This window comes from Hippoglossus hippoglossus, chromosome 14, assembly GCF_009819705.1.
Source record: "Hippoglossus hippoglossus isolate fHipHip1 chromosome 14, fHipHip1.pri, whole genome shotgun sequence".
NCBI lineage: Eukaryota > Metazoa > Chordata > Actinopteri > Pleuronectiformes > Pleuronectidae > Hippoglossus > Hippoglossus hippoglossus.
The window spans coordinates 18,627,165-18,643,321 of record NC_047164.1 but is presented as its reverse complement, the minus strand read 5'-3'; the positions used below and the strand labels follow the sequence as shown (position 1 = coordinate 18,643,321).

The window sequence follows — 16,157 nt, the reverse complement described above, 5'->3', positions numbered from 1 at the left end:
AATCGGGGGGTTTGCCCCCGACACCAGAGTCCGGGCAGGGAAACACTAATCGTTAAAACTCGATGTGCCCACGTTATTTCTGGTTTTATTTGACAGTGTTTGTGGATTCCTATCGAACTTCCGCTGCAGTCTGACGCAAACGCATGAGACATAAGTCAGAGCAGAAAGATGTTTGCATATGGAAATCCGTGTCAAGCAGAGGAAGTGCGCTTCGTGTATCTGAAATGATTTAGTGGTATAGATTGGCTGATAATCAGTTAACTAAAAACCAAACAGACTCAGGAAAGTTTTATTCCAGCCTTTGTTTAGTTTCTTTTCAGATATTATCTCCAAGTGTTGCTTACCTTCTGTCACTGAAATGTGTAACTAAGGTGTGCTGTGTAAAGCAAGCAGCCGTTTTCCAATCAGTCCTACACACCCAAATGTTTTATAGCCCAGGCACAGTTCGGGCTTTAAAATACACAGTGGAATAATAAAACAAGAGAATGGTTGAAAATAAAACGTCACCATCCTTTATTGAGTAATCTTCATCAAACATGGCCCCCATCGGATATATGTAAATAGAAAACTGTGTGCATGTGTGGCCACATTTACACTTTTCAGGATGCATGTCTTGTAAATAAATAAATAACACTTTTAATCTTGCAAAACATACGGGCGCCTGCAAACGGAGGCTTAATCTGCACCCCACCACAGAGAAGACGTTGTGCCTCACATCTTACATGTAAAAGTCACCGTCTCCTTCATTATTGAACATGGCATGCGAAATATAGAGACATATATTTTGCAAAGCAGCTGCAGTACCGTCGCTGTAGAGAGACTTTAGAATCAAGGAACAACAGGAGGGAACAGCAAAAGGGTTCGATTGAGTCGATGTACACAAACATAGAGATCAATCTGTTTCATAAAAAACATTTCTACAAAACTATTCAGCAGCTCTCGTAGTAATACATCATTTTAGTGTCGACCGCTCCGGTTTGTCTGTACTCTTTTTTTTTTTTATGACAAACCAAGATACACAATTAAAGAAAATATAAAGTCTTCAGCTCAACTCAAACATGTCAGTTCAAAATACTAATATAAATCAAGAAGTCAGTGTCGATCCTGTTCAGCAACATTTCAGCAAACGGAAACCAAATCTCGCGGAAGTTCACACTGGTTTTAGTCCAGACTGCACGTTGTTCAGAGGGGACGTCACATTGAGACACAACACCACACTTTAACCATGCATAGAGAGTTTCGTAAGAGTTGGGTTTTGGCAGAGGATTTGGCACAAAGACGATTTCCACAGAGCATTTGAGTCAAACAGCTCCAGTAGTAAGAGTTGGAAGCACAGGGTGACGTCCAAAATCTACAGAAAAATTCGATCTAAAGAAAAGATTTTTGGTTTTTTCGACTGACAGCCAGTGTATGACAAATGTTTTTTGAAATGTATTTTTGTCATATTATTCTAAAAAAATCTTTCTGAATCAATATTAAGAATTCTGTCAACCACTACAAAGCTTCAAAAGTATGTTGAACCACACTCTTGTTTGTCTGTTTCCCTTTGTCTCCGACTCAGATGTTGAACCGACACTTTAAACCTTTAAAAATGAACATGGTTCTGTGTCTCCTTCTGCACCGCTGCACTGAAATCAGTCAATCAATCAATGACAGATCCATTCCTCAACAACCAGAACCGGTCCTCTGTCGTGTCCCTGGTGCGGAACAGTGAGCAGGAGAAGGGTCGACGTGGCAGCAGTTGGTCTCTCTGTCTGAAAGGTGAATGTCGTGCTGACAGATGGGGCAGAAAAGTGCTGCAGTGCCTCTGGTCTTCATCGAGCTCCAGGTCCTCCTCTTCCTCACCGCTCAGGTCTCAAAGTACTTGTAGATCTGAGAGACGTACTGCATGACGCTCTGCCAGTCCGGCCTGTCGGTCTTCATCAGCTCCTCGATTTCCTGTTTGGGACAGAGACTGTGATGAGTTACGGCTTTTCAGGGTTTGCAAAACAAGATTTGAGCTTTCCAAGCAACAGACACACATCAGGCCGAAACATCTGTCCAGTCAAAACTGCAGCAAATATTTGTCATTTCTTATTTGTAAATATTTAATGTTATTTGTGATCATAAGCAATGAGCAATATCATAATGAAGTCACTCCCGATTAAAGAATCTGCCAATAAAAATGTTTGTGAGAGATTTCTGAAATGACAGCAACCCCATTTGTCCAATTTGTTTTTAAACACTGATTTGCATGACTGTCAGGAGGTGTATTCAGAGTAGACTTAACTATTGAGGTACTGCATTATTTCTCATTCAACCCATGAGAAACTATTCACTTGATCTAGATTTTCATTTGGATCAAATTGCACACATTCATAAATATCAGTCCCCTAAACATGCCAGATTTTATTTTTCAAGATCCATCAATTATTATCTGAGAAATCAACAAAAATGTTGAATTACATCCTGTCTCAGAATGTTAAATGAAGTGAAAAACCCCTCCTGGATCTGCCCCCTGATCCAGATCCACACCAACATTTCATGGACCCATAACATATCCTTCAACCAAGTTTCCTTGAAATCCATCAAGAAGTTTTTTCATAACCTTGGTTGCAATCTAACAAAGAAACGGACAGGGGTGAAAACACAAGCTCCTCTGGGGAAGTGATAACAACATGCTTTCTTCATATTGACACAGAATATTAGAGATTTGATGATTTAAACATTTGATTGTATTTTCTGACACAAGAGTTACATTTTTTGAGTGAGAATTAACTGATGAACTATGTGAACTACAGTGAGAGAAACTGTAATCTACAGTGTCCATGTTCAGAAGCATCTTGGATGAGATGCGAAAACATCTCCCACCAAAACCTGTTGCCTTTAATTCAACTCGTCCTGGGTGACCGTGACCTGGATGACTGAGTGTTCACAGATCTGCAGTCTACAGTAATGGCGGTTTGTTATGTGAGGCTGCGTTCAGCCACTGGGAGACAAAAACTCAGTGTGACAGTGGTGAGTCAGATGCTGAAGTGGACTTTCACATGACTGTGGCGTCACAGAATCTTCTGTTAGTTCAGATGTTCACAGAAGCGTCAGCACGGTCACCTCTGTTACATCTCAGCCTCGTAACGGGGGGGTGATCTACTTCTCTGTGGGCTGTGTCTGAGGCTTGTGTTTATGCAGCAAATAGATGAAAAACATTGCATGTTGGGAAGAGCGAAACAGTTAATGCTGGGTTCCAGGAACTAACTCCTCCACTGGCATGGGAACCAGTTTGCCACAGTCAGTCTCCTAACCATAAGTACGTAATGGAGAAATAACAAGATAAAGTGAGGTGAACTTCGATCTCCATCCAAGAGTTCAGCCAAACTCACTTCTCCGCTGAGGTCCAGCCAGATTTAGAGCTAATGAGCTGTTCGACTGATTTGTGTATTTTACAAAGTTGTCTCAGATTAAACTATCTAATTTATGTGTTTTACCTTGTTCCTTAAATCATGAAGCCATTATCAGAAGTGCAGAGCGAAACCCAGGCGAGATGCAAAAGAGCAGACAATAAACAGGAAGGAGAGGTCGTATTAGTTTAACCCCTACTGGGTGCAGAGTATTTTAAATCCACTTCCAGCATATTGAAATGATTAAAAGAGACACCAGGATGTTGACGCAGATTATTCCTCTGATTAATCCACTGTCCTTTTTTTATCCGTTTTTTCCTGGAAGTTGTGTATATGAGAATGAACATTCTAAAGACCGCAAAACAGAAATTAAAAACATATTTTCTGAGCGCGTCACACACCACAGAGCAATGCGTTTTCAACTACCCAGGCAAATCGATAGCTTAAAGAAAATGGGCAAGTATATTTAAATAGGGTTGAAAATCATGAGAAAATGATCAGAATTCTTCTGCTCTCACACAGCTCTCCCTAACTGGGCGTGGCTTCCACAGCTGCTGGGCCAGGTGCTGCCTTAAGGTGCTGTCGAAAATCCAAAAAACTACACAGAGTACAAGCTAAAGGCTCCGGGTAAAGAATATTTAGAATTAATTACACCTGTATCAATAAAAATGATCATCAGTGTTGTGTTTAATTGCAGCGTCGTCTGTTCACAGCTTTCTTTCGTCCTGACGTCCCTACTTGAACTCATCCCCTGCATGTGTGCTTCTGTGGAGGCACTAGCGTGTAGCATAGCTCCGCCGCTAGTCACCTGCGATCGGCGGAGAAGGGCTTGGTTTTCATTTCCCCTCACGAAGGAGGGGAACAGCTCTGCTGCAGAACAGCAGCAGGCACGCTGCCTGTGTGACCAGCAGACAACTGCAGCGAGACAGAACCATTGATGCTACAGTGCTCTATTATATAGTTTGGGGGTCATGCATGTCGACCAATAAAAGTTATGATGACGTTGTGCGATCCCCTTCTCAGACTTTCATAAAAGTCTGGAACCAAGGAATGTTGTAACACGGTCAAACTTCACAATTCAGTACTACTTAGTAACCACTCTTTCCCCATGTTTTTAATAATCACTTACTGACATGTACAGCACTTTACTCGGTCTTTAAAAAAGCAGGAAAGTATTTAAAAAACATAAAGGCCTGTGTGCATTTGTGTGATGATGTGTTTTCGTGACAACTATGGCCTGAAGGCAGAGAAGTGACTGTTTTAAATGAGACAGATGAATCAGGAACTGTGACTGTGACATTCATGACCCAAACACGATGATTTAGTTTTATCCCAAAACATCACCTGATTTAACTGAAGAATTGCATCAGATTCAAAGACTGACTTTAAATGGCCTAAGAAGTTGTTTTCCTCAATCAGCTTCTTACAAGAACACGATTTTGTCGAGCAAAGTTCAACATGTTTTGGGTATTTCTCTCCGTTGATGATGAATGATATTCCCTCTCATGCCCTGTGCACCTTGAAGCGTATAATTTGAGCCTCTCGTCCACTCAAACATTGTTTTAAGTCACCAAAACGGAGATTTTTACAAACGCCTTACAAAGTGCAGATTTCCAAAATCTCCCAAAACATTGGGGAAACGATGAGGTCACAGCTTACATCACGCACGCCCACTGTTGCTTTGCATTATGAGCATACGCCAGCCACAACAACAATAGTGTTATATAACGGTTTCTCTCTGTTTGGTTTGCACTGCCAGGTCTTATTTCAAGTTTGAGGCTACATTTAGCATCATTGCACCACATTCAAAGACACCTGCCTCACCCCCATCTTTCCCATCTTATGAGCAAAGATATGACTAAAACATAACGAGCTACTACTGTTTTGGTTTTGAAGTTACTGCAGCCAAATGAGAATAAGCTCACTGAGCATGCTCATAGCATTATTCTCCGGTATTTGACATCTTGTTGATGTGGACTTTTTCGCCACCTACTGGATCGCCATGCTTGTTCAAGCGTTTATTGAAGTTTTTGTGTTCTCATCTGGTCAGAAATAATTTGTAAAATGAAGGTCGCGTGGTTGGAGATGATTTTAAATAGATTTTGATTTTATTAAAAAGAATATGTGCAGTAGTGAAGACAATGTTTTAAACTGCTCTTATCAGGTAAAAATTTCAATTAGTATTTAGTGCTAATTAGCATCCTAACAAGGTGGTGAGCATGGTTCACATTATACCTGCTAATCCTCAACTAGCAATGTTTTAGCAGTGTTATCATAGTGAGCATTCTGAGATTAGCATTTAGCTCAAAGAGCCACTGGTAATCTTGATAAATGTTGTTTATGTCATGTTTTGTGATGTTATAGAAATACATACTTTAACTCTGCCTCGTTACTCCTCTGACGTGGATTAAACAAATAAGATACAACCATAGTCTGATATGAAGTTGGACGAAATGACAGCTCCCCAAAAGAGAAGCCAAAACATCTGCCACCTGTAGGCTGGCTGCATTATTGATCATAAATCATGCCTCCTCCATATTAGTGGATGGGACATGGAATACACTAAAAAGCCGAAGAAGGTTTTGTTTTTTACTCAAACCCATTTCAGAGGAGAGCAGCTAATGTTTTCACAAACTAACTCAACTAATGAACGTCAATTCACATCTGAATTATGTATTAGGTTGGTTTTTCCTGTTGCAGATTACCAGCGTGCGGTGCTGGAGCACAGGCTGGAGGCGGATCACAAATACAGGACTCAGTAATGGATATGACAGATTATAGCTCCCGGCTGTCAGGGGGAGAGATGGTCCAATAAAGGGGTTGTAGAGCAGCTCCGATCTGAAGCCTCGCATCCTGATAGTTTACAGAATCAAAGTGTACTGTTTCCAATTTGTCTTATCAAATGGTCCCTGTGTGGTTGTGTGTGTGGTTGTGTGTGTGGGGTCTGTGGCAGCTCAGCTCACCAGGGAGGGTTTGATGCCAATGCTCTCAGCTGCCTGGAAAGCCAGTGTTAGATTCCGGACCTGGAAAAAAAAAAAAACACTGGGTAACACTATACTGGACAATATCTCAGACCTGTCTGTGACCTAACCAATATCCCCATGAATGAAATCCCGCAGATTTTTACCTAATTCTCCTTAGGGGACTGTGGAGTTTGTTGCATCATTATTTCAAAGAAAAGAAGTAACATACCGCAAATTAAGATAATAACAATTATACAAACTATAGTAACACAAACTGTTGCAATTGATAGAAGCCTGAATTCACTAATATTAGTGAAGTTTATGAATGTGAGTTCAGGTCCCTGAGTCACTATTCGTGACTCTCACAACCACTCTGTCATAGTAACTGCCTCTAGACATCAACACAGCTAGAATAGGGAACTAATAAATAATAAATCCTGAATAATAATTAGCTCTGCAGCTGTAGACTACTGAATTTCAAACCTAACTTTTCTTGAAAACATCTGTGATAAATGATAAAGGAGGGCAGTGATGGGATTATTGGAAGGATTATAATAGGAACAGATTGGCTATTTGGGCCTCGGGGAAAGTCACGCAGGAAGTTATGAAGGCAAACACACGTCTATTGAATTATTCGGAGAGATGAGCCACACAATGTCTCTGTCATCAGCTTAATGTTACACGCTCACGACCAACACGAGCGTGAGCGCACGCATACATGACTAATGTGTCACATAAGATGCGTCAGGCCCGGTCGGAGGTGTTGGGTCTATTGTAGCGGGTGAAAGTACTGCGATCCCCAGAGAGGAACCATATTGTTTGCAGAGTCACTGTATATACAACATACACTTCCACATTACAGAGGAGTCATCACAGAGCTATAGCAACTGGACTGTGCCGAGGATCACTTTCAGTGTGACTAACAAATGCTAACTTCATAAATCATCCTGGGGCTGGAGCTGTCAAATGTATACACCTTCATAAAGAAGGTCTTTATTGTGCAGCTTATTGGTGGAAAGAATTACGCCTGGCAAAATAGCTTCAAAGCATTGCAAGTTTTATTTCCTCTCTGCAAACATGCATCTCCCAGATGTACACTGCATAAGCAGAACATTTTTTATAGTTTATAGGTTCACATTTTCCACAAACAACTTATGTTAGTGAATTAATGTGTGGTATTTTCTAGAGGCACAATTCAAAACAAGAGGCTGAACACAGTTACTTTACTTTCAATTCGTGCTCAAGGTCTAATAGATATATATCCTTGTGAAGTCAGTTTTTGTATTAACACAAGCATTTAGTCAGAACGTATTGTAGCTGTGTCATCGGCTGCTCGTATCTTAACAAAAACAAACCCTAGGGCTCATATCACGCCAATTCTTGCGTCCCTTCACTGGTTACCAGTTAAATTCACGATTGATTTTAAGATTATTTGAATAACTTTTAAAGCTCAACATGGGCTGGTCCTCACAGACAGCTTTTCTCTGGGGTTTTCTCTGTCAGGGCGCCAAGGCTCTGGAACTCCCTGCCTGATGAGATTAGGCTCCCCTCCCCCATCTCTCGCTCTTTTCTACTCCCTCTTTGCCACCTCTCCTCTCTTCCCCATTTTTCTCCGCTCACCCCAACCGGTCGAGGCAGATGGCCGCCCACACTGAGTCTGGTTCTGCCAGAGGTTTCTCCCAGTTAATGAGGGAGTTTTTTTCTCTCCACAGACACCAAAGTGTTGGGTTTCTCCATAAACTTAAGGACCTTATTATGTCATGGTTTGGCTCTTAAATTGGACTGAACAGGATATCTTTTATTATAAACGATTCTTCATTTTGCCATGGACTTTTGTGTGAAGCACTTTGTAACCTCGTTTAGATAAGTGCAAATAAAACTATTATTATTATTATCTGCAACACGGTGCACTGTACTGGCACAACCTGACAGGAAACCAAATATGTAAGTGTGCCCAGGTAGTTCGATAAGGAGGTCAATGGTAATGTGGAAAGAATATATTGAGGTGTCTGAGCAGAGAGATGGAGTGCATGAATTATGTTGTACTAAATATGTTGTAAATGCTGGTGAGGCCTAATGTACCACAGGGAGAGTGGATGCTGACAATGTCTTTAGAGAGAGTGTGTGTGTGTGTGTGTGTGTGCGTGCGTGCGTGCGTGCGTGCGTGCGTGCGTGCGTGCGTGCAGTCTTCCTGTAGTTTTATACCTTATCTTGACTGATGAGTTCCTGGTAAGGGATATGGGCTGGAAGATACGTGTGCAGGAGGGCACAGAAAGCCAGGCCGTCACTCCAACTGCTGCTGAAGTTGGTCACATCGATATTCTGAAGGATTATAAAAGAAATGAGCACGGCAAAGAAAAAACGATACAGGTCACACTCACAAACAAACCAATAGTCAATAGTCAATATCACACAATGATAATGAGCAGAAAGTGCCCGTAATTTCAGTTAATAGCCTCTTTGACAGGCCATGGAAATAATCATTAGGTCTTACAACCACAGGAAACAACATGAACATAAAATTTAATGTTTTCATACTATGTTCTTGGTCTTTCAGACTCCATTAATGTCTGCTTTGGAGGATGTTTCTCTCAGATCCCCTTTAATCCTCCCATGTTCTCTCTGATCTCTCCTCTGTGCGACAAACGTGCAGAGCGGCACGTCCAGTCTGTTGTGTTCTCGTGTGTGTATGTGATTCACAGAGCATCGTCACCTCAAACACCGTATGCAACATATTTAGGGCCAGATAAGAGTCGAAAGCTCGGAGGAAAAACTTCCTCCAGGCCATTGTTTGCCGTTTCAGGCCCCCCATAGGACAGATAAGTTGTTTCCAGTGTCTTCCTCTGTTATCCCTCTTATGAGCTTTGGGAATGGGGCTCAAAGCTAGGGAGACTCCTGAGTCATGGCTTTGTCTGCGAGGCCCCCATATGACCCCAACACATATACTCCCACAGAACGTGGGAGTAAAGCATTATAGTCCAGGTCCATTGTGTGCAGGTAAAAATACTCTGAGCCCTCAGAGCAGACGTGCATCCAGTTTGTTTAATGTTTCAAAACATGCAACAAAATAAATTGAAGCTAGAATATGAAACTTGTGCGGGTAAAAAAAAATTGGCCTGATGTGCTTTATACAGTAAGAAGGATATCCAAAGTCTTTAAATAAATTAAAGTCTTAAAATAAATGTTGGGGCATAGTAATGTCTGTCCAGATGAGAAAATGTGCCTGTCAAATTTATGCAACTGTTTCTGAGATGTTCAAAAGGAATATAAAGTTCTTGTTTGGGATAAACCACTGAGTTTGATGTGCGTCTGTATACAAAGCATTAGCTCCAGTGATATGCTAAAAATCAGATGGATGTAGCCGTGTGTTTGTTGTTGACTGTTGCTCTGAGCCAGTGGTGTGCGACCGTCACCCTGAGGACCTGCTGATTTTCATTCTATAAATCTAATCAGTGACTGATCCATCCACGTGACATCAGGTAAATGTGGTTAACTACCTGATGGGGCAGGAAAACAACAGAACTCTGGGTCCTGAGGACAGGAATTACAAATCACAGCTTTAAGTAATTGCAGTCATGAATATCCACTGAGCTAGGTTCTTTCTGAATGCCTTCACTCGTCTGCTCTGGCGTCATTGATGCCAGTTCCTAAAATGGCTAGTTTCAAGTTGAGAGGCAGATTAACTTTAGAGAGAAAGCCCCCATCATGCCTGACCTAACCTGGTGGCTGCTGTGGTCATTACTGGTCACTGTTATGAAAATGTGCCTTTATCTCTATGTGATCTCTCAGTTATTTTTCTCTACTTTAGCCATGCAGTTGTGTGGCTGATGTCTTTTTTTCAGACTGTGGTTAATTAAAGTTACCCACAACAGAAATTTACTTTTTAGCATGAACAACATGGGCTGTATAATACCTCTTTTACACCAAAATTAGCAGTCATATGTGGGTTTTATAAAACCCAGATAAACCCGCTAAAAAGGGCATCGACTCCTATCCCAGTGCCAGTAGAGTTTGCCTTAATCTTTTCCCCCCCTGGTGCTTCATGTTCGATGTTGTGATCGCACCCAAAACTGAGGCGTGCTCTCACCTCACTGTCTTGACAAATTAGAAAGTTCACTTGGGTGTCACATTTCCATCAATGCCGATCAGAGCCAGAGCCGATTAAAACTCCATCTAGAGTAATTTGATCTGGGTGTGAATGCCGACTGTATCCGCTCCCTTTGCTGACAAGAGCAAGATGTTAGTGGGTTTTTCTGACCACTGAAAAAGGGGCTTAAATGTTCATTTAGGCTAAAAACACGGTGTTAATGATGCTGTTTTGAGTCAAATTAGAATGTCGATGCTTGCGGGCACTTGGATGACCCCAAAGGAGCAGTATGGAGGCATTTAATGTTTTTTTCTGTTGTTTTGTTACGTTTGAAGAAGTGGTCCCCATTTACTTTAATTGTATTGGATTAGGCTGCAACGCTGTTTACCCATGAAACTCCAAAAGTGTTTCGTGGACTCAAACACTTCACCCACGCCTCAATCGTCATAGTGGTGAGAAGATAATGGGTGCATTTTCATTTTTGGGTGAACTATCCCTTTAAGTCATCTCCTTCAACCTTAACCCACAAACTTATCAATCACACTAATGTACCTGATTTCTTGAAATGCTGAATTACATGAGACTTTAAAAGGTTTAGCCAACTGTCAATGTCTCAATGGGATTTAGAGCCTCATCTGAATTAAGCTACATCAACATCATTCTGGAATCAGGCTTTGGGATTTACAGAGTCACCTAAACAGCCACAACTCAACACCAGTTACAGAAAAATCCCAATCATTATGTGGTTTTATCCCAACTTTTAAACCTATGAACCTTAATTAACAGTAAAACGTTCACATCTCTCCCCAAGAGTGATTTGTCTTCTGCAAATAGCACTGAGGTAATCCTGCAACCACACATTAGTTGTTGATGGTATAACAGAGACTGAAAGTGGGTTTTGAAAGCCCAAGTCTCCTCTCCATCAGTCACTGCCTCTCTATTATGTCTGGAGGGCAGACCTGTGCAGTCATGTCAGCTCGCATTCCTCTCATAACTCCCCCGTCTCTCTCTGAGCTGGCTCAGCAGCCCCACTATTAGCACTTTGTCTGTGATGTATGTGCACGCTGACTGACACACACACACACACACACACACACACACACACACACACACACACACACACACACACACACACACACACACACACACACACACACACACACACACACACACACACACACACACACACACACACACGTCGTGATAGGGGGTTAGTCCCCAGTAAAACCCCAGAGGGACTGAGACAAAGATAGACAATGACAAGTAAGCTGATAAGAGAGGTTGTAGAGGGCGGTTTGTTTATGTGTCTGTGAGTGGGGATGTTGGGGTGGTCTGAGAAGGGCACATGACAGTAGGTATGTTGGAGGTCAAGGTGGGAGTGGGGAGAGGAAGGTGGGGGGCTGGGTGTTCGTTCGGGACAGAAAGAGAGGGAGAAGCATGAATGCTAAAACAGCAGCGCACAACAACAGCTCTCTGGGAGCCGGCTCAGAAAAGCAAACACAGCATCAAGCGACAGGAAGCGTCTCGCTCGGCACAAAAGGCCGAGCTGTCGCTTTTTAGAGCTCAGAGGGAGAGAGAGTATGAGGGAAGCAGGGGACTGTGCAGAGAGCGAGAGAACTGCGCAGAGCGTGTGGCTGCTTTGTTCTGACTCCAAGTGAAAAGCAGATACGATCTATGATATCATCACTTGTTAAATTAGGGGTGAAAATGAACCTGGAGAGTTTCATTAGGTAACAAATGGCAGACATGTGTCACATGTTGAGCTGTTCCTGTGAGAAAGGAGGGGCTCCACACTCTAAAAATAGTCAACGCTTTAAAAAAAGACCCAGCTTATAATGTCACAAAAGAGCAGGTAACAAATTATTACAGATATAGTAGAAACTGCTGGAAAACTGGTAAATTGTGTAGATTTAATGTAATTTTTTCACAAAAGAAAGCATGACTAGCATTGCAGCTAATTATTATTTCTTACTATTGATTGAGAATAGAAAATCTTCCAGGGCCAAATATTTCGTTTTGTATGATCAACAGTCTAATGTCCCAGGACATAGTACGGTAAAAATTGGAATTTCTCACAGTAGAGAAGCTCAACACAGCTTATTAAAAAAAAAGAAAGCGTTTTCCTGCTGACAAACGGGAAAAACAACCAACAAACCAACAAGAGGGCAAAAACACAACTTTATTGGCGGTGTAAACAAGTAAACAATCAGGAATGGCGTGAGAAACAAATAAAAACACCTAGAATCACAGCCTAGCTGTTGTACACCTCCGCCAACCAGTCACATTGCAGGACATATGGTCACAATCTCCTCTTCTGATGAATATTGACCAGAAAAAGAGTCTTTTCAAAACATCTTGATGTCTCAAGTTGGATAAAATGCAATCAGTTAATTATTTTACCTGTTTTACCTGTTTACCAAAATTTTACATAATTATCTTATAAATTCTTAAGTTATAGCCAAAAATAGGTTTCGTGAGGCCACAGGGACTTTGACCTGTGACTAGGGTTGCAAAGGGGCGGAAAATTTCCAGAAAATTTCCATGGGAAGTTAAGCTCGGGAATTTGGGGAATTTCAAAAAATGTTTTTTACCGCAAATTAAACGCTGAGCATTAAAAACAAAATTCAAAACTCTATTTTAAAGATGTATGGGATGCAGCACATGCGCAGTGCATTCTTCCATGTGCAGTGCATTCTTCCATCACATGCACAGATAATTCCCAGCATCCTGCACACTACAGCAGGGTATAAATTACCCACAAAATTTCCAGTTTATTCCCGTTAATTCCTGTATATTCCCATGGAAAGTTTCCAACTTTGAATATTCCCGGAATTTTGCAACCCTACCTGTGACCACCAAATTTTTATAAATTCAACCTGGAGTCCAAGTGATCATTTGTGCCAAATCTTCTCTTATGGCATTCTGGAGATATCGTGCTCACCAGAGTATGTATGTCTGTACGTATGTTGGCATAGATGCACGGACAACCACAATAAAAACGCTCGTACAAATGACGGAAGAGGGAGAGCAAACGAGCACGGTGGGGAAGACCAAAACTAGAAAAGACAGTCATAACTGAAGTGGCAAAGAACGAAAGAGTAGAGGGGAGAGAGGGGGAGTTGACGCCCTCGTAGATTTTGCAATGAGTCACACTTACGAGCAATGACTGAAAAGTCCTGGCAGGCGGGGAGCCGGAGAAAAAGACGGGGCAAAAGGGAGAGGTCACAGAGCTGGTGCAGCTGGTGGGAGCTGCTCTCCACCGACCCAGTCACATCTATATGATTTAACGGACTCCCTTCACACATAGGACAAGATAAAGAGTGCGGAGGACGACACGGGTCACATGAGGCCACACAAGCGCTCAGATCAACTGTGCAGATGGATTGTGATAAATGTGTCTCTGATTAAAAATATTCACCTCTCTGAGCCCATATGAATATTATTATTCTGACTATATAAGAGGTTTTGTTTATCATTGATGTCCTTGTTGCACTATAAGATCTAATAAAATGTCTTGCACTCAGTTTGGGTACTTTCCCCTTCATACACAATGTATTAACATTAACTACACTATAAAATCTGACAAGGCGATTTTACTTCATCTTACTCCAGTTTACTCACATTACATAAGTTTGAATCAACTGGATATTTAGAAATGAGCAAGGAACACTGATGTGATATGAGTAAGTATAGGCATTATGTTGTACAGTGTACCAAGGTGTGATGGTAAACTGCTACGACTACAAAAACATTTATATCAAAGCCCTGAACATAGTTAGTCAGTTTGACACCTGCACCAGTCATTGAATTTATCCCAGTAATTTTATGACTTTAGCTCCGCTTGTCTAATGCTCGTCCTCAACACTTCCTGGACTGTACGTGATTTCAATCTGCTCATGCCTTTCAAAGAAAAGATTGTAAATAATAATATTTCTGTGAACTTTAACCGGACAATACACCATTTCCTCCCATTGTTATAACTGAGAATATTCAAGACAAGTGAATTTAATATCCACTTAGCACATTCACTTACCCAGTGTCAATGTTCCTCACTATGCATTTTTTTCACATAAGCCGAATGAGCCTCAGATTTTTTGTTCTCAAATTCTTTTCCTGGTTTGACGTGTACATCATGATCAGCATTTAGGAAGTCTGATTATTTGCAAGATATTCCATCATTGCAGCTGCAGTGAGTAATCTGTTAATTCCCACAGATGATCTCACTCTATAACTATTACTGTTAACACCACATTATTAGACCGTACAGTAATGGCTATTCTTTGATTTCCAAGTCTCCTCCCCTCCTCGATGTCTGACCTCCATTCCACACTCGCCTGGAGGTCCAATCCTCTTTCTTCAATGGCTTTTGTGAATGTGTGTGAGTGTGTGTGTGTGTGTGTGCGTGTGTGTTTCCCAGACGTGGACCGGATGAGCTGTGCTCTGTCAGGCCCAGTTGAGCCTCATGTTCAGAGCCTTTGCTCATTGTTCCCATGTTGAACAAACAGCACATTTATTTTTGTTTGGCTTCTTTGGTTAATTGAGAAAAAAAAGTGTCCCAAGCAGTCCTAAATTAAGACATCAAAACGCCTGATAAATATACAGAAGGAGGTTTGAGTGTTGCCCAAAATGGAAACTTATAGAAACCCTTCTGAACATGGGACAACAGCTGTGTTGAAATGAAGATGGATTCATAGAATACATTTAAGTCAAAAGTTTTGGCAGAAATATAACATATCAACTAAAAACTTCAAAATTAGGAAAATGGTCCAGCTGGATTTTGCAGTCCAACCACAAAATCTAATCGATGTAAAGACTTTGAAATGCAGAGCAGGAAGACACAGCAGAAAACACATAACAGCAACATGCAATTGAAAACCAATGCAACAGAAGTCGCAGCTTTGTGTTTCCAGATCGAGTCCAGCCGGCTGCTGACGTGCAATGCTAATTTCCGGTGAGAGGCCCCTTCAGTCTCTCCCACAGGGCAGAGTCAATCAGAACCAGCTTAAGGTCTTCACTGATCGATCTACGCTTCCCAGAATCTGACATTTGAGGTGTGACGAAGTCTGTCTGGGCTAATGTCTCGTCCTCCACTCAGAGTTTACCACAGGTCAGGTAATGAACGGCTCCAAGCACCAGTGCATGGTGGGTAAACACACCCCTTGACACTCTCCTTTTCCCCTCTGGGGTTTAAGGTCTCCTCTCCATGGTGACAGCACGGCTGTCCTACTCTTGTGTGTTTACTTGCATGCCATTTGCCTTGTTTTCCCTTTGCTTCTTTTCTTCCTCTAGCAGTGTTAACTGTCACAGTCTATCCAGAGACCAAATCCATCTAGCAGACACACGATCACACCAACACATGCGCACACGCACTCGCAGCTCAGCTGGATCCATGATTTGAGGCACGTAGGCCATGGCAACGCCTTTCAATGTCATCTATATTCATTACAAATGCAAAAGCTTTAATTTGCAGAACCACAGTAGCTCATTTTAAACAATAATCAAGGTGAACTAAAGCTCCATTTGGGTCCTCATTCATCTATTGATCACAGTAAACAGGACATCTGGCTTCCAGTCAGCTATAATCACACAGATTTACTGTGCCCCCGGCAGCTATTTGCACCTAAACATCAAATAATCTCCCGACATGCTTACAATAGCTCCCGTTTTCTGTTTCACTTTAATTAGGCTGCTGTTTGAGCAAAAGGTCCGACAACAATAGGACTGTAATAA

General features: G+C 41.7%; 1 protein-coding gene across 4 annotated transcripts in view; it reads right to left on the bottom strand.

Annotated features, from left to right (window-relative positions):
* Nucleotides 1-489: 489 nt before the first annotated feature.
* The window catches only part of specc1 (sperm antigen with calponin homology and coiled-coil domains 1), a 69,062-nt gene continuing 53,394 nt past the window's right edge, over nucleotides 490-16,157 (bottom strand). For 3 of the 4 annotated variants that reach the window (XM_034606032.1, XM_034606033.1, XM_034606034.1), the window contains 3 exons: nucleotides 8,546-8,662; nucleotides 6,341-6,400; nucleotides 490-1,938 (listed from right to left, as the gene is read on the bottom strand). In XM_034606032.1, coding sequence (XP_034461923.1) covers nucleotides 1,849-1,938; nucleotides 6,341-6,400; nucleotides 8,546-8,662 — 267 coding nt within the window. In that variant the 3' untranslated portion in view covers nucleotides 490-1,848. Of the gene's footprint in view, nucleotides 1,939-6,340; nucleotides 6,401-8,545; nucleotides 8,663-16,157 lie in introns of those variants that run through there. The other variant, XR_004616009.1, reaches the window with a different exon arrangement.